The following is a 23602-nucleotide window of genomic DNA, read 5'->3' as shown; positions in this document are numbered from 1 at the left end:
TTAGACATCAGGTTAAGGAAAAGAAATAACATTCATTACATTAAGATCAAGGTGTGTAAAGTCTTCCACCTATTCAAAAATAATTCACATACATATGCTCATTAATTTAACTTTTTGCACTTCCATTAGTAAAATTGTCCAAACTCAGATTAATATACCCTAAACTATAGTAGTAATTAACAGACACAGATTAAAATTAATTAAGTAGGTTAAAAGTTAATTAGCTTGCTACTACTGTACCTCAGACTTAATAGTATGAAATATGTTCCCATTAACTTGGCTGGTAACACAGTGAACAACATCACATCCTTCATGAAGTATGAAACCACTACATATAACAATTTGCATCCTTCTTTGTTTTTCAACTTCCCTACGTATGGTTTTCTTCTCATTATTGACCAAAGTATTTAATATGTTATGCTGATTCTTATCTTCCGACATTTTCCTGGCAAGATTAATTCCCTTAAATGATTCTTAGTTGCCCCAATTCAGATCTTTGTCTATAGTAAATCCTTGCTTGATTATATGATATATATTTGAAAGAGGATCCTAATTATTGTGTAGCTGGAAAGAGGAAAAAAACAAATAAACAATAACCCTACTATTCGGAGAAGAGTGTGTTAAAGTTCTTTTAGTTATTTAGTCGAATATTTTTCCTTTTGTTCAGACCACTGTATCAAACCTAAGTGATATTGGTGTCTATTCCTACTCAATAGTTTGTTTTCTCTTTAGTTTAGTCTAAATGTGGTTTTGATTTTATCATCAAGTTACTTCGAGATAACTTAAAAGTAATTATTAATTGAGATTAATTATTATGCATGGTCAGTGTAAGAAGTTTTATACTATCGATTCATCACTATCACCCGTTTATATTATTTTATAGATTTTTAAAATAAAAGTCAAACTTGTTTCAATATCCAACGTCTATGATTAACTGACGCTGTAAAATCCTTTTACACTGTCAATGTATTTCAATTAAATCCTTATTATCTTGAAGAAAATTTAATATTATTACATCTCTAAGGTTAAATTCGAATGATTAATTTAGAAGAGATCTTTTAACTTGCATACCTTTAGTTACCGTCAAATATTAAAGAAAATATAGCTATATTATCAATTTTCTCATACTAAAACTCTGTATATTTTCAAAACACTTTGAGGTTTATGACTAATTTATTATATGGAACTAATGGAATATCAAATATTTTAGAATTTGATATAACTTACAAACTTAGGTATTTTTTATATCAAATCTAAAGAACTTGTAACATGTCATTTGCCTTGGCATTATAATTGAAAAAGGAAACAAATTAAATTTTAATTTTGTTGAATTTTAATATTCTTAATGATTTTTTTGTCTCAATATTATTTTTTGATAATCTTTAAAAGAAATTGTTTGAATCATTTAATTTGTGAGAATTGTGAATGGTTTATGATATACAATTTCATAATATCGGTATATTTCTATCAAGATCAAGCCAAACATAATTTAAAGTGAACTTGAAAACTTCTAAATCAATTAATCCAATAAGAGTATCATAAATATATGATCTTATCAATGATGATTTTGGGTCAAAAACAACCTGGGAACAACATAGATGTTTATTTAATTCCATTAATTGAAGATTTAAGACTTTTGTGGGAGGAATGCATTGATGTTGATGACGCGCATACATAAGACAATCGTTGTGAAAAGTACTCTACATTTATTATAAAACATGTGGATTGCTTGTTTTTCCTTACACCTCACTAAATATATACCACAATTAAAATTGATGTAGAAGATAATAATTTAAAATATTAAATTATTGTTGAAAAACAACCTAAATGAACCACTGTTTTTCAAATTGAATTCATATTGTAATTCATCTCTTCCTTCTTAACATATAGTATTTGATTCAATGCCGCAAATTCTTCAAAGGCAACGATTCGTTTCTAGTTTATTTTGCAAAACATCAATATGTTGACTAATTCGGAATCATCACCATTGTTTTAACCAATAGTAAAGATTATTATGATGTCAGCGATGGAGATGATATTTAATTTCTCGACAAATTTGATGTTTTACAATATAAATTAATAGAGAACGAACTGTTGCTTTGAAGAACCTGGGACAATAAACCAAGTTCTACGTGTTAAAGAGCGATATAGATGAATTACGAGATGAATGCAGTTCGAAAATCATGTTTGATCTAAGTTGCATTTCAAATATAATTTATTTTCAGATTATTATTTTCTAAATCACTTTAAATGAATGCATGTTCAATGAGGGGTTAGTGAAACAAATAATATACATACATTACAATAAACTCAACAACAACATACATTTTATTGAATAGATTCATGGAATGATCAGAAGTTGATCTACTTTGTGTTGCCATGAAGAAAAAATACAAGGCGAATGGAGCTTCCAAAATTGCTTCATACTTATTGAATTGTTTCTCCATAGCAAAATAAATCATTTATGAATCACACTCATAGTATGAGTTCTCTTGAACTAGATTTTGAAATATAAATAACTTTCAAAATGTTAACCTGTTTTAAAAACACAAACTAGAATTAACATTGTAGCATAACAATCAACAACAACCTAACATACAAAAACTTGTCAACAAAAACAATCAACAATAAATCATGTAAAACTTAATAAAGGCATTCAATCTTCCTGCCTAGTTGAGTTTGTGCAGTTCGCAAGGTCTTCATCTGATTCATAATCAGTTACATTCAAATTCATTAGATCATTTATAATAGCTTCTACCTTCTTCATCTTTTCAGGAATAATAATGTGATCCCTAATAGATCCAACTTCATTGACTTTGTTCAACCATAACTCCACCATATCAATAACCTTCTTTGTAACCTAAATCTCGTGGATAATTTTATTGCTCCCACTATTCATGCTTAGAAAAGGATCTGAAATCAGAACTAGAAAACAACAACATACAACAACATAAAACAATAACAACAACATACAACAACAACAAAACCATAAACTCTTGAACAAGAATAAAATCTGGTGAAAATCACATGAAACATAAAAACAACATACACAAAAAAGAAAAAACAAGGACAAAGAAGAATACCTTTATGTATGAAGGGAGAGCTAATGACGAAGAATAATAGAGAAAATATATGCTAGAGTTTTGCTATGATAGATACGACGATACTGTCAAGAAGCGAGAGCTAATTTACTTATATTATATATGAGTAAACAATTTCAACATGATTGTATTCAAAAACCCTGACGAAATATAATGACTTTCACAACAGTTCACATTAACAACCATGGTGATAGGTATTTTAATTGTAATTTATATGTTATAACTAATAACAAACCCGTGCCTACGCACAAACTTTGTTTTTGGATGAGATATAATTTTGGATGCGCATTTGTTTACATACTGACATAAAAGTTGGAAGGAGAAAAAATATTTTTTTTAAGAATAATAGTAAATTTAAGTGGAAATAGTAATACATGTAGAAGATGAAAGATAAATAACAATATCAAGAATAATATGATTAAAAATAAAAAACTATTGAAACTTTTTTAGATAAATTTTCGTTTTAGTTTTTTTTTACAAATAAGATAATTATTTTATAAGAGAGAATACAATTTTTAAATATCTACTGAATCTTTTTTAATAAGCTCCCTTAATCTTTTTCACATATTTGAAAAAAAGGATCAATAAATTTCTATTATTCAATATTTAGATAAGTTGTAAAGTTGTTCTCGTTTATAATGATAGTATTTTTTTGGTATATAAAATATTTTAATTAACAATGTATTTTTTTCGTATATAAATATAATTTTTGTTTTAAGATTATTTATAAAAATATTTGAATCAATAGTAAAGTTCTTCTCGTATATTAAAAATATTTGAATCAACAATGTATTTTTTTCGTATATAAATATTATTTTTTATTTTAAAAATATTTGAATAAATAGTAAAGTTGTTCCCGTTTATAACAATAATTGGATCGGCAGTTTCATTTTTCCCGTTTCAAATAATTTCTACGATATGAGAAAACAAAATTTATAAAAAATTTATTGACTCACTATATATTTTAATCAGTAATTTTATTTTTCCTGTTTCATATAATTTCTACAGAGGAAGCAAATTTTATAAATTTTTTATTGAACCACTGCATAATTCATATCTATGAGAGATATATAGTTAGAGTATACATTAATAAAAATTATATGAATATGAAAATTGTGTTTTAATTAATATATATCTAAACTTCTTTTAATGACTATTTGGATAAAATTAATTATGGAGCAATCAGTAGTATATTTCTACCCTAATGTAAACAATAATCAGTGACTACGCATTGGTTCTGATTTGTACGTGCATTTTCAAAAGAATATATTTCAACTCTTAATTAATTGTATAGTTAGAATATTTAATGATTTGTTTAATTTTTTTGAAAATTAAGAAAGTGTGTAGAGATTTTTTCATTTGTTTTTGTTAGAAGAGAAACAATTTTAGCACTAAAGAAACCACTAAAACAACCAAGTACTCATTTAAACATCGATCGAGTAAGTATATAGGACTATATGCGTTTGACTCATAAATTTGAAACCACTCATGCTTTAGAAGCAATTCCCAATAATAAGATATTTATTTCAAGCGTGGTTAGCTATTGTTAGACACAATGTCTTGTAAGCTATGACAATCTTACTCCACATAAAGGTAAGGTGACAGGTTGGTGAAACACTCAATCAACTATAAATAATATATTTCATGACGAAACTTTCACCTCAATTATTAAAAAATCGAGGTCAAATGATTTGGAACACGCTATATCACTACTACAAATAATACATATCATGCCAGACGCGAAATGAATTTCACATCGGTTACAATGCCGAGGTAACGAATGGTGACGTAAAAAGCGTGAGCTTTACCCCCGGTTTAAAAATAAATTTAAAAATAACCGAGGTATTAGTTTAAATAATCATGGGTTCGAATAAGTACCCTGCTCAAGAGGAAAAAAAAGACGAATCAAACAAAAAGTTGAGTAAGTAGTCAAAGAGAAATAAATTAGGTGTTCAAAACCTAATGATCTTATCATAGTCACACATTCATTACATTCAAATTATCCAATGACAGCTTGAGAATTCTTATCATAGTCACACATATTAACTTTAGAAAGAAATTTCTTGGCATCAAAAGCACTGACATTACAGGTACAAGTGAATCAAAAGCTGAAAATACTGATCGTATTTATATATATAGTCATGATATCACAAATTGCACTTGGTTCTACCCTCATAGCATGACATATATGACTACCTTGACAATAAGATTGCATGATCCAGTTTGGTTTGCAGCCTAGTAAGATCAAGGTGTGCCATGTCTTCCACCTATTCAACAATATTTCATGTATAAACTTTTTGCACATGATTCAATTTGTCAATACTCAGATTAATATACCTTAGACTAGAGTAGTAATTAACAGACATAGATTAAAAAAATATAGGTTAAAAGTTAATTAGCTAGTTACTGTACCTCACACCTAATAGTATGAAATATGTTCCCATTAACTTGGTTGGTAACACAGTGAACAACATCACATCCTTCTTGAAGTATTATTTTCATTAAACCTGATAAATGCGAACTGCGATCCTCGGTACCAGTACATATAACAATTTCCACCCCATCTGGAATTAGGTTAATGTTGACACACTTCACCAAATTTGAAGGATCTGCTGATAATTCAATATTTCCAGTTTCAATCATACTTGAACTAATGATTTCTTTGAGTTTATCCCTCTTCTTTCCGAGTTCAGTAACCTTCTCCTTCAAATTTTGGACATAATTTGCAGCCTCACCTATGTTATCTGATACTGAACTTTTTTCCTATAATAATATTTTAAATGATGATGATTAATAAGAAAAAAATAAAAAAAATAAAAAAGTAAGTTAATGAAAGACCTTGATGAGGTGAAAAGGAAGTGAAGATCGGAGTGATGAGCATAGAATAGACATTTGCATCCTTCTTTGTTTTTCAACTTCTCTACGAATGATTTTCTTCTCATCATTGACCAAACTATTTAATATGTTATGCTGATTCTGATCTTCAGACATTTTCAATGATTCTTAGTTGCCCCAAATCAGATCTTTGTCTATAGAAGATCCTTGCTTGATTACACGATATATATTGGGTAGCTAGAAAGTGAAAAAGACGATGTAACCCTACATTTGGGAGATAAGTATCTTAGTGTTTTAGTTCAGACCACTGTATCCCAACCTAAGTGATATTGATGTCTATAGTGTGTGAATGTAGTAAACTTTAATTAGTGTCAAGAGTTTGATTCCTACTCAATAGTTTGTTTCACCTTTAGGTTAAACTAAATGTGGTTTTGATTTTATTTATTTATTGAGGACCTTTTCATTAGTAAAAAATACATATCTTTTACACGCAAGCTTAATCCTCTCTATTGATGAAAATTACAATAAATATTAATGTTTTTTTTAAATAAATTTAATAGCACTGTGTATTTAAAACTAATTCCAAACTAGAACTTTTAGAATAAGATGAAAAAGATTCTTTAAGTTAAGTAGCTTTAGTTAACCTCAAATATTTAAGAAAATATAGCTATACTTTTTATTTTATATATATATATATATATATATATATATATATATATATATATATATATATATCAAAACTCATATTGGATACTTGTTGATGTGTTTTGTATAACATATATGTGAAGATACAACATTATGAACTTCACTCATATTGTATCGCATATTGTACGGTTTTGTTAAAGTCTCATCACTACACTCAATTGAAGATATCTAGTAAACCTCCAAATCGTGAAACGGTCTGCACCATCATGTAAGGCCAAACTGTATCCTCTGAATCTCCAAATCCAAAAAAATGCTTCACCTCTTCAACCTGTTAACATCAATATTGTTGCTCCTTCCAATTTTAATCATTTGACTGAATTTGCTTCAATTGAGGTCAACTTTAATCAAAAGATTTTTTTTTCAAAAGGAGATTGTTTTGAATGGTTTTTTAAGTATAACTTATATTAAAAGTGAAAAGATGTTTTGGAACATTTAGGCTAAAATTATAAGGTTATGGCAAGTCTCCGACTTCAATCGAAATACTCTTCCATTCTCTATTGAAATGGTTTTAATGGATGCTGAAGGAGACAAAATTCATGCCTCTATAAAGAAAACATTGCTTTACCAATCTAAGAATGAAATTTTAGAAGGAAGAGTTTATAGTTTTTAAAATCTTGGTGTGACTACTAATGGTGGTAGTTACAAAACTACTCGGTACAAATACAAACTTAATATCTAGTACACCAATGTTGTTTAGCATATGGTTAATTTGCATATCCCAAAGTCAACCTGTATGTTTGTGCCAATTGATACAATTGATGGTGTGGGATATTGTTGGAACAAGATTAAACTTGTTCGAGGTGAATCAATGGTGGAAGTTATTATTTTGGTGGTAGAAAGGTTAATTGAGGAAGATGATGAAAATAGAGAAATAAAAAAAATTGAGATGATAATATTGAATGGTATTATCTGAAGGCATTAACCACAAATATTACAATTGAGGTCTATTTATAGTGTACAAACCACTAAACAAACAGACTAAACAAAACATCCAAAACTGCCTAATAAAACAAAACTGTTTTTCTGTTTTGGCTTCAGGAAATTGCTATTTCTGCAGCAAACAAGAAGCCTTCCAAAATAGTTTCTCAAATAAGCTATTCTCCAAAAACACTTCAAAAGCCAATTACACTGCATTTGACTTATTCTAATCATCCAACACACCACCTTAAGTCAAATGCTCAATGTTCTTCATGCCCAACCTCACCACGAGTCGCTTGAAAACATGATTCGTAACCGCTTTCGTCAACAAGTCTGCGACTTGCTCTTCACTTCTGCAGTAGCTCAAACGTAACTGTCCAGAACTCACTAAATCTCTCAAGTAATGGAATCTCATCTCAATGTGCTTGCTCCTCCCATGTGCTATGGGATTCTTAGCAAGATTGATGGCTGAAACGTTGTCCACCACCAACAAAACAACTTTTCTCGTGCTGCTGTCCAGCTCACGCAGTAAGTTCACAAGCCACATAGCTTGGCATGCACACAATGACGCTGCAATGTACTCCACCTCGCAAGAAGAGAGAGCAACCACCGACTCCTTTTTAGAACACCAAGAGATTGGTGCTCCGCCGAACATAAAGACATAACCAGTCGTAGACTTTCGATCATCTTTATCTCCACACCAATTGGAGTCGGTGTATCCAAGTAAATTGCACCTTCTGCCCGTGTCACTTGCCGGAAACAAAATTCCACAGCCAAGAGTACCTTTCACATAACGAAGGATCCTCTTAACCGCTGTCAAGTGTGATACCTTTGGCCTCTCCATGAACCTACTAGCAATATCGACACTAAATGCTAAATTTGGCTGCGTATTGCACAAATAACACAATGATCCAATCAATCTCCGGTATTGAGTCGGATCCACATCTTGCTCTTCCTCGCTTTTGGATAGTTGTGAACGTGCCTCGGCTGGAGTTATGGCAGCATTACAATGCTCCATATCACACCTCTTTAAGATCTCCAAAGCATACCTACTTTGATGCATGAGCAGCCCCAACTTTGTCTTTTGGAACTCTATGCCTAAGAAGTACTTCACATACCCAAGGTCACTCATTTCAAACTCCTTCATAAGCTCTTCTTTGAAGCTTGAAATGTACTTTTCACAACTTTCAGTAATCAACAAATCGTCCACATATAGACAAAGTATGATTACTCCTTCGCTTGCACCCGATTTCACATAAACACCATGCTCGGACACACACTTTTTGAAACCAATGTCGTTAAGAAAACCATCTATGCGTTTGTTCCAAGCTCTTGGAGCTTATTTCAAACCATAGAGTGCCTTCCTCAACTTGTAGACCCTTGCCTCTTGATTTTGAACAACAAAACCAGAGGGCTGTCCAACATACACCTCCTCATCCAATGGACCATTCAAAAATGCCGATTTGACGTCCATTTGATATAACGGCCAGCTATTGTTATTTGCTATCGCAACAACTAACCGGATGGTTTCATATCGAGCAACCGGAGCAAATACCTCATCAAAGTCTATGTCTTCCTTTTGCAAAAATCCCTTTGCAACTAATCGAGCCTTATGCTTGATTATCTCGCCTTTCGGATTCGCTTTCACTTTGAAGACCCACTTCACACCAATTGCCTTTTTACCTTTCGGTAAGTCAACCAACATCCAAGTATTGTTTTTCTCAATCGATTCAAGCTCTTCCTTCATTGCATTCATCCACTTTGGATCGCTTAATGCCTCCTCCGTATCTACCGGTTCGGATTCGGCCATTAAAGCGAAATGAATGAGATCACCATCGTTATTGATATCACTATCACGGAATACCTCACAATCTCCGAGTCTTTGAGGCATACCTCTCTGCCTCGCTGGTCGTCTACTCGATTCACCATTCTCTGTTGCGAATGGTTGTTGTCAGCATCATTAACAGGCTGAAAATTCAAATTTCCTCCCAGGAAATCGATTTCCCCATGTGGTAAATCGATTTCTGGGCCTGCATTTCGAATCTCAGCAGCTTTAGGAAGTGCAATTTCGGGCTGGAAATCGATTTCCCCTTTCTGGGAATCAATTTCCTAGACTGGTATAGCAGAAATTCTGCTGTTAAAAGTCCGAATTTCATCCACGATCACGTCTCGGCTAATCACGATCTTCTTGCTACTCATATCAAATAACTTGTAGCCTCCGGTAGGATGATAACCAACAAGCAACATTTTTCCACCCATGTCATCTAACTTCTTTCGAAGTTGACCCGAAATATGTCGAAACACTACCGAACCGAAAACACGCAAATGACTCAAACTCGGTTTGAATCCGGACCATACCTCTTTTGGAGTAACCTTTTCAAGCTTCTTTGTAGGACACCTATTCAGCAAATAGGCGGCAGTAGAAATGGCTTCACCCCAAAGCGCTTTCGGTAAATTCTTCGCTTTCAACATGCTACGCACCATGTTCATAATCGTCCGTTTTTTCCTCTCGGCAACACCATTTTACTGAGGCGTATAAGGTGGTACAACCTCACGCACTATACCCTCGTCATCACAATAACTCCTAAATTCACCCGAAGTAAATTCGCCTCCACCGTCGGTTTTGAGAATTTTGAGTTTGTGACCTCTTTGTCGCTCAACCATGGATTCGAACCGTTTGAACACTTTAAACACCTCATCCTTCCTCCTAATGAGATAAATCCATAGCTTCCTACTAAAATAATCAATGAACGTGACGAAGTATCAGTTGCCTCCATACGAATTGACTTGCATTGGTCCGCATACATCGGAATACACCACCTCAAGGTGATGCTTGGTCCTATGACCCGCATCCTTGCTAAAATTACTCTTGTGTTGCTTCCCTTGCACACACTCATCACATATTTCAGATGGAATATTAATCCGTGGCAGCCCGGACACCATACTGTGCCTATGTAACGCGTCGAGGTCTCGAAAGTTGAGATGACCGAGACGGTAATGCCATAACCATTCTTCACGACTTGCAGCAGTAGCTAAGCACCTATGCTCCATAAATTTCAAATCAATCTTGAAAGTTCTATTGGCAGCCATAGGAGCCTTAAGGATCAAAACACCGTTTTGGTCCAAAACACGCAAAACCTTATTTTCCATGCGAATCGTGTAATTCCTTTCAAGCAATTGGCCAATACTTAAAAGATTACATTTGATTCCAGGAATATACAATACATCTTTGATAAAGGAATGACCACTATCCCTTCTCATGATCAAAACATCACCGACACCGTCGGCCGCTAAAGTCGTGTTATCTGCGAATCTCACTCTACTTCGCGTGGCTTGATTGATCTTCACGAACCAATCCTTTCTACCAGTCATATGAGTCGAACAACCAGAATCCAAGTACCACTCATCACTACCTTGAACTCCATCTCGAACCGTTACCAATGCGTTTTTCTCCGAACGCGTTTTCTGCACTTTTTCGGTACTACAGTAGTTGCTGTCCATCAACTTTCTACTGCTGTCCATGCCATTATTCTCCTCTGTAATCACCACAAGAAGCATATTTTCATCATCCGTTTCTTGCCTAGCTACCTTAGCCTCATCCGCATCATTTTCCTTGCATTTTGAGCGACATTCTCTCGAAAAATGCCCAAACCTTTGACAATTATAACACTTCATGGAACTTTTGTCGAGTGGTTTGTAGGCGCTTTGATTACCCTCTTTGGAGCTTCCATCACCCTTTAGCCCCTTTGAATTTTGTGGATCTTTTCCACCAAAATTCTGGAAATTCTTCTTACTTCTAGAAGACCATTTCCCTTTTGATCTGTTATTCTTTTCATTTAAACGAGCTTGCAAAGCCACTTCCGCTTTCGCCTTATCGTTTCCTCTTTCATCCATCCTTTGTTCATGAGCTTCCAATGAGCTTTGAAGCTCATCTTTGGTCATAGTCTTGAGGTACTTTGATTCTTCAATCGCAACCACAATGTTATCGAATCTAGGTGTTAAAGAACGCAACACTTTTGATATAATATTCTGCTCCGAAATAGCTTCACCGCAAGACTTCATTTGATTCACCAAACGCGTAACACGCGTCACATAATCGTTGACCGTTTCCTTTTCTTCCATTTGAAGTAACTCGAATTGACGTTTGTGAGTTTGTAACCTCACAACCTTCGCTTTGTCTGCCCCTGCATAAGCCTTCTCAAGAATCCCCCAAGCTTGCTTTATCGAGTCACAATCGCCAACTTTCTCAAAGTTGTCACTATCGATGCAAGAATGTATCAAGAAGAGATCTTTGTAGTCTTTCTTCTTCTCTTCTTTGTGAGTAGCTTGCTGGGCTGCAGTAGCCTCTTCAACAAGAGGAGTAACATCGGTGGTAATCACATCAAGCACATCTTGATAACCGAACAAGACTTTCATTTGCTTGCACCATTTGTCGTAGTTCTTCGAATCAAGAAATGGAAGGTTGTTGGGTATTTTATCGTTTGAAACAGACACGATTGCAGTGGAATAGGATCAGAACCAAAGCTCTTGATGCCAAATGTTGGAACAAGATTAAACTTGTTCAAGGTGAATCAATGGTGGAAGTTGTTATTTTGGTGGTAGAAAGGTTAATTGAGGAAGATGATGAAAATAGAGAAATAAGAAAAATTGAGACGAGAATATTGAATGGCATTATCTGAAGGCATTAGCCACAAATATTACAATTGAGGTCTATTTATAGTGTACAAGCCACTAAACAAACAGACTAAACAAAGCATCCAAAACTGCCTAATAAAACAAAATTGTTTTTCTGTTTTGCCTTCAGGAAATTGCTATTTCTGCAGCAAACAAGAAGCCTTCCAAAATAGCTTCTCAAATAAGCTATTCTCCAAAAACACTTCAAAAGCCAATTACACTGCATTTGACTTATTCTAATCATCCAACAGATATGACAGAGATTTTTTTGCCAGGTCAGATTTTATGTTTATATGTGTTGGATTCTTTTTAGTTTGTTATTACAAAGTGTTTATTAGTTTGTATTTTAACGTTATAGATGTTATTGGATTTTTGAATGGACTTGGAGTTGAAAGGGAGATTCAACGAAATAGGACAACTACTAAGTTAAATGTCACTGAATTAAAAGCTGATGGGTACATTTAAAAATATAACTTAATGTACAATTACAGTTAAAAGAAAATGATGTTACTTTACTTGCATGTGTATTGTTTAAAAAATCATAGTCACAAGATTCAGTACACTCTATTTGGAAACTATGTTGATGAACTCAACATTTTCATTGCAACTGGTGAAGTTTATAATGTTGTTGTAGTTCTTCAACTAACAAAGGTTAAACTTTTTCAAGGTTAAATTAATTTATAATTTATATTGTAGTTCTTAACATGGTTTTAAATTGCGGTTGCGTGTGTTGCGATTGCGGCCATTGCGGTTGCTGCGATGCGTATTCCAGCCATTGTGGCGTGAATTTTTATTGAAAGATATTTAAAATACAACAACAAAAAACTCTTGAGGTTAATCTTTTACATTATAAATGAGATGTAAATTGAGGTTTTGGATTCTCAAACTTTGAGTTAGGATGAAAATATGTGAAGAAACATTGGTGAAGTTGTTTGATGCAAATTCTAATGTGGTTGAACGCGTGATTTCAAATCACACGTAATTGCGGTATGATACGGATGCGGAGACTACCGCATCAGCAATATTGCGGTCGCAATTGCAGTTGCGGACCGCAATTTAAAACCATGGTTCTTAATATTTAAATTGTGTTAAAAAACTATTACACATACGATGCTGACATTATGGATTTAGAATGTGTAGATAAAATTCATATACAAAATTGTAGGAACTGTATGTGTATTGTCTTCAATCCAATCTATCAAGAAGGAGTTGCCTTGAAAAACAGATAATACTTTATGCCCTTTAGCCCATTGTAGTTTTAGTAAAGTGAGTTTCTATTAATATTAAGAGTTTTCTATAAAATGGGTTTGTATTATGATTCATAGTACTTTATTAAATATGTGTAAACAATTATGGATTTTTTAAATTTTTTTTCGAAAATAACAAATAATTCAAAAAAAAAACCAAAATAATCAGGTTTGGAAGAGGATGCGCCAGATGAATTAGCGCACCCCAAAGCATTAAAAAGAGGCGCCAATGCTATTGGCGCATGCATTGGGCCTCATGAGAAGGAGCCAATGCTCCTGGCGCCTAGGTGTGCCTTGTAGTGTGGGCGCCAATTCATCTGGTACCTGCATGTTCTCTCATGTGGGCGCCAATCCCTCAGGCGCCTGCATGTCATGTACAACTGATGTTTAGTCTCTATAAATACCACACATTGGATGCAATTTTTTTCACTCAAAATCATCTCCTAATACCATAATTTCTCTAGTTCAACCACCATCACCTTCAAGTTTCTCTGTTTTAACAATGTCTGCATACATTCAAAAACAAAATGTTGATGTAATATTTCCCGCCGTTGCGGCTCCGGTACAGATTCGACTTTGGAATACAAATAAGTTTGAACGTCTTAATCGGACGTTGTACAGTTGGTTAGAGGGAGAAATTGGAGAGGCTAAAAGGATTAGAAGAATACAATGACTTGTGTCCACGTTCAACCAAAACGGAGAAGTGCGTGAATGGGTGGATATTAAGACTGACCAAGACGCTCGTAGGATGATGCATTACATGTTCAAAATTGTTTTAATGGTTGTAATCGCATAGTTCTTGTATTGTATTTGTTATAATTATTTGTGTTACTGTTTATGTAATGGTACTTTCGTCACAGACGTCTAACAAGAAATAAATTTAGTTTTTCATATATTGCAATAGAGGTACATGTGAATTTATCTGGTTATGCTCGTTCCAACACTAGGATTATTATTACGATTGTGACTTGACTGACGACATGAACTACATAGTCTAACCATTTTGTTCGCCGTATCTATTTCGGTTCGAATCCGGGTGCTGTTTGGGCGACCCTTTTTCTTCCTTCGCATAACTTCGTTGTGCCAGACGATGTCCCCTTGATATTCTGGCCAATAATCCTCTTTTGCCACTACAGAAAAACTAATTTTATAAACATTTGAAAGGCTGACGACTTTGTAAACTTCAGATAGCAAGTAGGATGGATCTCTTTGAACCTTTGAGTATGCCGTAATTACATGGGAGCAGGGGGTACGAAAGGCTTGGAACTTTCCGCAGTCGTACCAACCTCTATCTAGTTCGACTCTGTATTGTCCCATCGGCATGCCCTTATTGTGATCCATGGACTCGACAACACTATACCAACCTTTAGTGCGGTCAAAGACCGTAACCACGTGTGTGTTTTCTTTGACAGCTTCATGTCTAATGAATTTTATTGAAGCATCGCTGAACAACTGTCCAGATTGCAACACTGAACTCCATTTTGAGCGTCTGGTTTCAAACAGCGCCCCTAGCCTAAAATATATTGCCTGCACCAAAGCGGTTATAGGTAGGTTACAGATGCCTTTGAAGACAGAGTTCATAGTTTCCATAAGATTTGTTGTCATGTGGCCCCAACGCTGACCGTTGTCGTATGCCCTAGACCACTTTTCTAATGGAATACTATCGATCCACCGTACTTCATCTTCGTTTGACAATCTTATTTCCTCGCGGTAGTGTTTGAAAGAAGGTTCTAATAATGCTTAACTTGCATTGACAACCTTCTTCTGCAACGTCTTATCTTTGATTTCCCGCATGAAATTCTGAGCAATATGTCTAATACAGAACACATGTGTCGAAGGAGGATTTTGCCAGTCATTATCAATGTTATTATATGCACTGATGATTGAAGGGTGTCTGTCGGAGATCAAACATAAATTAGGCTGAGGTGCAACGTGCAATCGGAGATTTCTTAGGAAAAAACTCCATCCCTCAGCAGTCTCCCCTTCAACTAGGACAAAGGCGATTGGAAAAATGTTGGTGTTCCCATCTTGTGTCACTGCCATCAATAACGTTCCTTTGTATTTTCCGTACAACCATGTACCATCAATTTGTATAATTGGTTACAGAAAGAAAAACCTATGATGCATGGTTGATACGCCCAGAAGAGATGGTGAAATATTCCATTTCCAACAACACACGTACCATCTGGTGCATACGTGGGCAATATTTCCAACTTGACAATAGTCCCGAAAGCATATTGTTTTAGAGCCAACAAGTATTTTGAAAGTTGTTTGTAAGAATCCTCCCAATTGCCAAACACTTTTTCAACAACCTTTGTCCTAACTATCCATGCTTTCCTATATGATGGAGTGTACTCGTACTCTGCCCTAATATGCAAGATTATTGTACTCACCTTTAACGAAGGATTGTCGCCAATGACAAATAATATTTCATCGCATATTAGCTGAGAGCTTAATTTACGATGATCCTGCATTGGGTTTGTCAGCATGCATGTGTGATCTGGACCCATTGATCCAATCTCCCAAGACTCGCTCCTCTTCCGGTACGAAGCTGACAACCTAAAAAGGTAGTGCTCGTTCGAATAATAAACTTTATACCTCGATGCGTCAGTTTTGTCAACTATGAAATCAGCTGATAGTTGCATGTGGAATTTCTTAATGGCTTTTACACATTTCTCTTTTGTGCGAAATGTGTCTCCTTGTTTCAAAGATCCTTGCATTTGCACGTAAGGATTGTACCATACATCTGATGAAGGTTCATCCGAACCCAAATTCAACCTTGTCATGTGTTGGGATGGACAGTATACATGACTTGCTGGTATTGGCTCCTCTTCCTCATCAGCGTTCACCATTGAATCAACGATGATCTCAGCTTCTTGTTCTTCTTCGTCATCTGTAACATTCACCTCAGCTTGTTCGTCATCAGTCTCACAAAACACTTGTGACTGATCAATAAACTAAGACACCTGTTGTTGATGTGGTAATATATACAACTCTATATCGTTGTAACCGAATTGTTTGTGATTGACAAACATATGCTGAACATCGTCATCATCTTGAATCTTCTTCTGATAAAATTTCACCTGGTTTTCTGCAAACCAAACCAGATTTTTATAGATGATCTGGCCCACATTAATGCACTGCAATTTCTTTTCTATTCATTGTTTCAGATGTGAAAAATTTGATCGTCGATTTATTGTAAATCGAGTTACCTCTGTGTTTCGAAAACAAAAACCGAACAACTGATTATCAAATATTTCACCTTCGACATGGGCACTGATCATGTAATGTTGTGTGGAAGACATTTTGTTCAAATATTAAAAATCTAAGTTTCTTTACTAGAATTGAATGCATTGCTAAGTTGTTCATCTGCATAACATAAATAGCGTTGCATTGATCACTTGGTTTGTCTGTATAGACTTGACCATGCATGCAGTGAAAAGAATCCACATGCAGTGACAAGAGTGACAAAAACACACATGCGCCCAGGGAATCCAGGAATCTCTGAAGCAAGGAATCTTTGAGCCCTAATATTCCTAACAAGCGTCCATTCTCTATGCGCCATAAAGCAACTTGGACGCCAAGAGGAAGAACGCCCCTTCACTTCAAATGAACTAACACTACGCCAAATAAGGGAAAAGAGGGCGCTTATTTTGGCCTATAACAGCGCTTTTAAGCGCCCTCTAAAGTGGCGCTGGCATAGGTAAAGACAGCGCTTTGTTTTCCTAGAGAAAGCGCTGTCTAAAGTGGCCCTTTAAGGGCCACATTATAGTGCGCTTTCAGAAAAAAGCGCCCTCTGGAGTGGTCCATAAAGGGACACCTTAGAGGGCACTTTCTGGAAAAAGCGCCCTCTAAAGTTGTCAATGTAAAGTGTTTAGAGGGCGCTTTCTGGAAAAAGTGCCCTCTAAAGTTGTCAATGTAAAGTGTTTAGAGGGCGCTTTCTGGACAAAGCGCCCTCTAAAGTTGTCAATGTAAAATGTTTAGAGGGCGCTTCCTACAGAAAGCGCCCTCTAAAGTGTTAGTTATTTTAAAAAAATTTGTTTGAAAAACAGTGGATATTTAATTGGTAACCTGTTCGCATGCTGCAAAAGTGTAAAATTCATATTGATTTCATCCTTTAATCCAATGTTATACACCATTAATCCATTGATATATACAACATGAATCCATTTATATACAACATTAATCCTCCATATATACAACATTAATATATGATTCTTTGATCAACAATATACAACAACATATTCATGATTTAGTAAAAGTACAACAACAATATACAACATATATACAACAACAACATACAACAACAACATTCCATACATATATGTACAACAATATACAACCTAGCTATATGATTCTTTGATCAACAATGAATTGACACAATTCATCCTTCATTTCATCCAAATGAGCTCTTGAGTAAGATTTGTATTCCTCAAAGTACTACAATTAAGAGAATAAAACATATTCATGATTTAGTAACAAATTAGATGAAATATCTGATAATATTAAAATAAACCCTAAGTTATTATTCCATACCATTTTTGGGATGTCTATACGATTCAACGCAATGATATCTCTCATAAATCTCAATACAAAAAATCCGCAATCGACCGAATTATTTTGCTGAGGACACTACACAGAAAAACAAACAATATATATATAGTTAATTTCTTACAAACACTATTATAAGCAAAAAAACAAACACTATTATAAGCAAAAATAAGATACATAATATATACCTGAACTCTGATCCAGGTAATGTCCTTCCTATTGCGATAATTCTTTTTCGATCTAAATTTTATTATTGCCCTAACAAAATAAAAACGTATATTGAGATCAATCTGACAGACATAATTAAATATACAAATACACACATATGCTGAATTGTTCGTGATTGACAAACATATGCTGAACATCGTCATCATCTTGAATCTTCTTCTGATAAAATTTCACCTGGTTTTCTGCAAACCAAACCGGATTTTTATAGATGATTTGGCCCACATTAATGCACTGCAATTTCTTTTCTATTCATTGTTTCAGATGTGAAAAATTTGATCGTCGATTTATTGTAAATCGAGTTACCTCTGTGTTTCGAAAACAAAAACCGAACAACTGATTATCAAATATTTCACCTTCGACATGGGCACTGATCATGTAATGTTGTGTGGAAGACATTTTGTTCAAATATTAAAAATCTAAGTTTCTTTACTAGAATTGAATGCATTGCTAAGTTGTTCATCTGCATAACATAAATAGCGTTGCATTGATCACTTGGTTTGTCTGTACAGACTTGACCATGCATGCAGTGAAAAGAATCCACATGCAGTGACAAGAGTGACAAAAACACACATGCGCCCAGGGAATCCAGGAATCTCTGAAGCAAGGAATCTCTGAGCCCTAATATTCCTAACAAGCGTCCATTCTCTATGCGCCATAAAGCAACTTGGACGCCAAGAGGAAGAACGCCCCTTCACTTCAAATGAACTAAGGCACCACTAGGAAGGGCGCCCCTTCCCATTCCCTACACTAAGGCGCCAAGAGGAAAGGCGCCTCTTCCTTGCATGTGAAGAGTCACATGCAGGTGCCAAGAGGAATGACGCCTCTTCCTTTGCATGTGAATTTACAGCGTTATTATCTAATTTAAATGAATTTGTAAACTGCATTTTAGGTTCATTATCAAGGTTCGTGTCATTCATCAAACTGATTGTGCAACTTTGGTCATATTTGATAGGAATGCTTGCATCCTATTTAATAAAAGTTGTACGAATATGTTGGTTGGAGTACCTGGGGTATTACATTTGAACTCAATATAATTTTATGTTTTTATATCATGTTTCTTAATGTATTTCCTTTTTAAAATGTTTTGTCTTAATGTTTTCACAATCTTAGGGATTTCTTCCAAAGGAACTTGAAGGTTTGGTTGATCAAACACTTTTGTTTAAGGTTGAAACAAAGGTTGTGTTTAATACAAAGTTCGAGCAGTCTTTCCGTGTGAGAAAAATATGTTGTGATGTTAATGTGATGATCGAGTTTAAGAAAAAGTGGGAGACTGAGGATGCTTTAATCAGTAAAAAAATAAATGTAACAATTAGTTTTTAAGATGAATTTCTTACAGGACAACATAAACAAACTTACAAACTCATATAAATATTAATATTTTTAGGAAGATGCCTCCCTGAGTACTCTACTTAATATCAATTGCCTTTATTTATGTTTTTTTTTCTTCTATTAATGGTCTCTTAATTATCAATTTGAACAACCTTGTCTTCTATTAAGTTTTTTTTTACACAGCATTTGAATTTTATATAAGAGCTGATATTATCCAAATCAATACACAAAATACTCAACGTGTATAATTTTATTCAATCATTAATGTTCAATTATCAAATAACCAAAATGATATAATACAAATATACATCCCATAATTTTATTAAGTGATTAAAGTGTTTTTACTTTATAACTTTTAATTTGAATTTCCAATAGTGTACCCGTTTAAAGATTTTAATAACAACAACTTCTTTTTAAGACTAAATTTATATTGAAACTAAGGATTTTTAAGACTAAATTTAAATTGTAACCAAAATCACTTTTTATAGTTATTAACCTAAGGATTTTATTATTTTAGATTTGATAATATAGTTTATTAACAATATAACTAGGGAAATGGAGGTTACAAAAGTTATTGCAGAAAAAAGAAAATAAACAGGTCATGATAAGACATAAATAAGAAGCGTCATTGTTTAACATTGGTATTATAAGTAATCTTATGAATAAGGCATGCATGTGCTTTGTCATATATTGTAATGTTTCTGTCCAAACAAGATCAATTGCATTAGAGTATGCAGTTATGACCTCTTAGGCAGGATGAAAAAAGTAATGGGAATATATACCACTTTGTTGTTTATCTTTTTGCGTTATTTAGTTTTTCGCGTGTCGTTTTGATAGTGTAATACTGAGTTGGAAATATCTTATTTTGTTTTTCTGCGAGTTATTGAATTAACTATTGTATGATTAAATGAAGTTGAATTCTATTTATGAGACAATTGGAGATTTGTTGAAGATTATTTTTCACTACTATTGTGATTTGTATGTTTTATAAATTAAGTGTTTGGGGTATAGGTTTACACGCTCCACTATCACGAGAGATTTTAGATGTATCTCTTCAACCCAAAAGATCTCGAAGGGCTTGAGCCAATTGACACCCTCCAGCTGAGCTCCACAAATCAAATGATCCTTAACATCAGCATCACTCGGATCCCGACTATAGCTGGTGTGGTAAGTCTTGATGAAATTTTGGGTTTTTTCTTATACTAAGTAGCGATCTCAATATCCAGAGTAAACAAAGTGGGGAAAGTTAAATCTCCTACAACTACATATGAAGTTAGCAGCGAACTAACTACGCGATCACATCCCACATCCTCATTAGAAATAAAAGTGTCAAGGGAAGACTTGTTAAAGGAGGTTTCTCTATCAAGAGAAGCACTAGTAAACATCTCTGTCTCAGAACTATTAAACACAATTATAACGATAGGAATTGAAGGATTGTCAACTAGACGACGAGAATCTAAACTACAAGATGTTTCTTCCCTAGCTAAAGGGGAAGAATTGTTACTCCTAAAAGCAATAGATAAACTTATGGGATGGTGATTTATATTATCCATGGAAAAATAAATACCGGAAACTCTGAAACAAACTCAAAATAAGAAGGGTACATGGAAATATTAGAATTTGACGAAGAAGGTAAATGTTAAGTGCGGAATTGAAAGCTTTGTTCTGGTAAAGGTAAACACTCAAAGAAATCTTCTTGACAAACGAGGAAATTACTCTTTCAAATAGAAACAAAAATTCTTTCAAAAATCAAGGACCTTTATCGAGCAACGAATCAGATCAATGAGAAACAAAAGTTACAAATCAACAGTCATATTTCACATTGAAAATACAAATGATACCTCTCACCTCTAGCCGATTATATAAGGATGAGTTATTTAAAACTTTAATATATATATATATATATATATATATATATATATATATATATATATATATATTTTTTTTTTTTCCTTTTAGAAAAAACATTCACTTCTTTCAATATTTTTGAATATGTATCACTTTCATTTTTAATTGGTGATTGGGGTTTATATGGAAGCATCTTTGCTTTTTATTATTATAATCTTATTACAAGGGCCCTCATATCCCTTTAGTTAACAAATCTTACCCCCAAACCCAATCTTCTTTGCCAATAATTTGGGAAGTCTTTGAGCTGACCAAACCAAATATGTTTCCTTTACAACGATGCAATGAACTGGCAATCCCGTCATCTAATAGTCTCCACCACCACCCACAAAATCACAATATCTCCCAAGATCTGATTCTTGAAGATTGTGATTCTCTTGTTGTTGATTTTTCTCATAAAAAATTGAGTAGCAGCCGGCCACAAAAGGACTTATTTTATTCACCAGGAGTTGATACTACAAATCATTGTAGTAATCTTAATTCTATCAAAGATAATAAGAAGAAAATGATTCATAAGGAGATTGAGAAGCAAAGGAGACAAGAAATGACAACCCTTCATGCTTCCCTTAGATCCCTTCTCCCTCTTGAATTCATCAAGGTAAAATATTTGATCTATTTTAATCAATAAAGTTTTCTAGGTTATTCTTTTCTAGAATAACTTAATTTAGGGTTACTGTTCTTCCTATGGCTGTTTCAGGGAAAACGTTCTATATCTGATCAAATGAATGAGGGAGTGAATTACATAAATCACTTGAAGAAGAATATAAAAGAACTAAGTGCAAAAAGGGATGAACTCAAAAGCCATGCATCATGTAGGTTCAGTATCCACAAGAATAATACAACTGTGGGAATTGAAATTAGTACTAGAGAAGAAGGGGTCCCTCTATCAAAGTTGCTGGAGCAACTGCTAAAAGAGGGACTTGATGTTGTTAGCTGCTTTTCAATTCAAGTTAATGGCAGATTACTCCACAGTATGCAGTGTGAGGTATATACAGTTACAGATTATATATTGTTAACTTTTTTCTTTAATTTGTCAAAACTTTTATATAAAATATTTTGAATTTTCTCTTTGATTTGATGATTCACAGGTTGACAATTCCAAGAGTGTAGATCTATCTGAGATAAGAAGGAAATTTTCCAAAATTAATCCATCATTTAATTGTTCCGATCAAGATTTTAAATAACGGTCGCGTAACTATGTTGAAGGCATGCCTATTTAAAGTAATTGATATATTCATGTTTTTGCCTTTTCTAACTGGCTGGTAATATATTCTATGTAGAGTGAGGTTGCTTGTGTGTAATGTAAATATGGAATCTCTTTGATCTCTCTTTGGTTTAGAGAACCTTCACTGATTGTGTTTGAACTTGAAACTGGTACAGATTAGCATTTTCTCTTGTTATTTTTTTTCAATTTTGTTGAGTTTAGCATGAGGAATGTTTCTTTTTTCTGCAAAGTTTAGTAAGAGAGATGTTAGTGTTGCTATATGTAGATTTTTTTCTAAGGTGTGAAACTTGTTTAAAACTTTTTTTATTTGCCATTTCTTAGTTCTTAATCAATCTTTGTTAAATATTTGGATTATATAATTTTTATATTATAGTTTAAAATATCATACCTAATGTAAATTGTTTGATTTTCTTTAACGTCAAATTAAACTATTAATATAACATGAAATTAAAAATCCATGTAAAGTACATAAAAGAAAAAATTATTTAAAAATTGAAACTGTATCCACACCGTTCGAAACCTAAAGAGATTTCCAAATAATATTTCACATACACAACTATTCTCATTAATACAAAGACAACACCAAAGGTAACCAAAACACCCAAAACACTAAAAACCACCACAAAACAACACCTTTGAGAAAATTCAAACAATTAAAAAAAATCACATTTAAAAAGAAACAGATTAGATTTCACACCACCTAGGCCACCAACAACATAATAGAGAATCTCAATAGAAGATTCAAAACTCTCAATCTCTTATTCGTTAAGATAATAAGATTTTAAAGCCAATTAGATAAATACATAACTTTATCATTTATTTATCTAGAAACTATTTCCAAATTAAAAATTTATTTTTATCTTCTACTTCTTTCACATTTGTTA

At 33.6% G+C, this 23602-nt stretch overlaps 3 protein-coding genes across 3 annotated transcripts; 2 read left to right on the top strand and 1 right to left on the bottom strand.

Annotated features, from left to right (window-relative positions):
• Nucleotides 1–5235: 5235 nt before the first annotated feature.
• Nucleotides 5236–6257, bottom strand: LOC127093333 (transcription factor bHLH36). Its single transcript, XM_051032244.1, has 3 exons — nt 5940–6257; nt 5514–5864; nt 5236–5368 (listed from the first exon to the last, which is right to left on the bottom strand). Exons 1-3 carry the CDS (start codon nt 6090–6092, stop codon nt 5294–5296), a joined length of 579 nt encoding a protein of 192 aa, XP_050888201.1. The 5' UTR covers nt 6093–6257; the 3' UTR covers nt 5236–5293.
• An 802-nt stretch (nt 6258–7059) lies between these two features.
• On the top strand, nt 7060–19579 carry LOC127096133 (uncharacterized). Its single transcript, XM_073004561.1, is given in 7 exon segments — nt 7060–7236; nt 12364–12508; nt 12562–12688; nt 12779–12884; nt 12930–12940; nt 19149–19269; nt 19370–19579. Coding segments are annotated over 7 exon segments (897 nt in total).
• Nucleotides 19580–21680: 2101 nt separating this feature from the next.
• On the top strand, nt 21681–23028 carry LOC127097509 (transcription factor bHLH118). The gene is made up of 3 exons (XM_051036006.1): nt 21681–22091; nt 22191–22478; nt 22582–23028. Exons 1-3 carry the CDS (start codon nt 21756–21758, stop codon nt 22675–22677), a joined length of 720 nt encoding a protein of 239 aa, XP_050891963.1. The 5' UTR covers nt 21681–21755; the 3' UTR covers nt 22678–23028.
• The last annotated feature ends 574 nt before the right edge of the window (nt 23029–23602 follow it).

Source organism: Lathyrus oleraceus, chromosome 6 (genome assembly GCF_024323335.1).
Source record: "Lathyrus oleraceus cultivar Zhongwan6 chromosome 6, CAAS_Psat_ZW6_1.0, whole genome shotgun sequence".
Classification (NCBI taxonomy): domain Eukaryota; kingdom Viridiplantae; phylum Streptophyta; class Magnoliopsida; order Fabales; family Fabaceae; genus Lathyrus; species Lathyrus oleraceus.
This window is presented reverse-complemented; position numbering and strand designations above follow the sequence as displayed.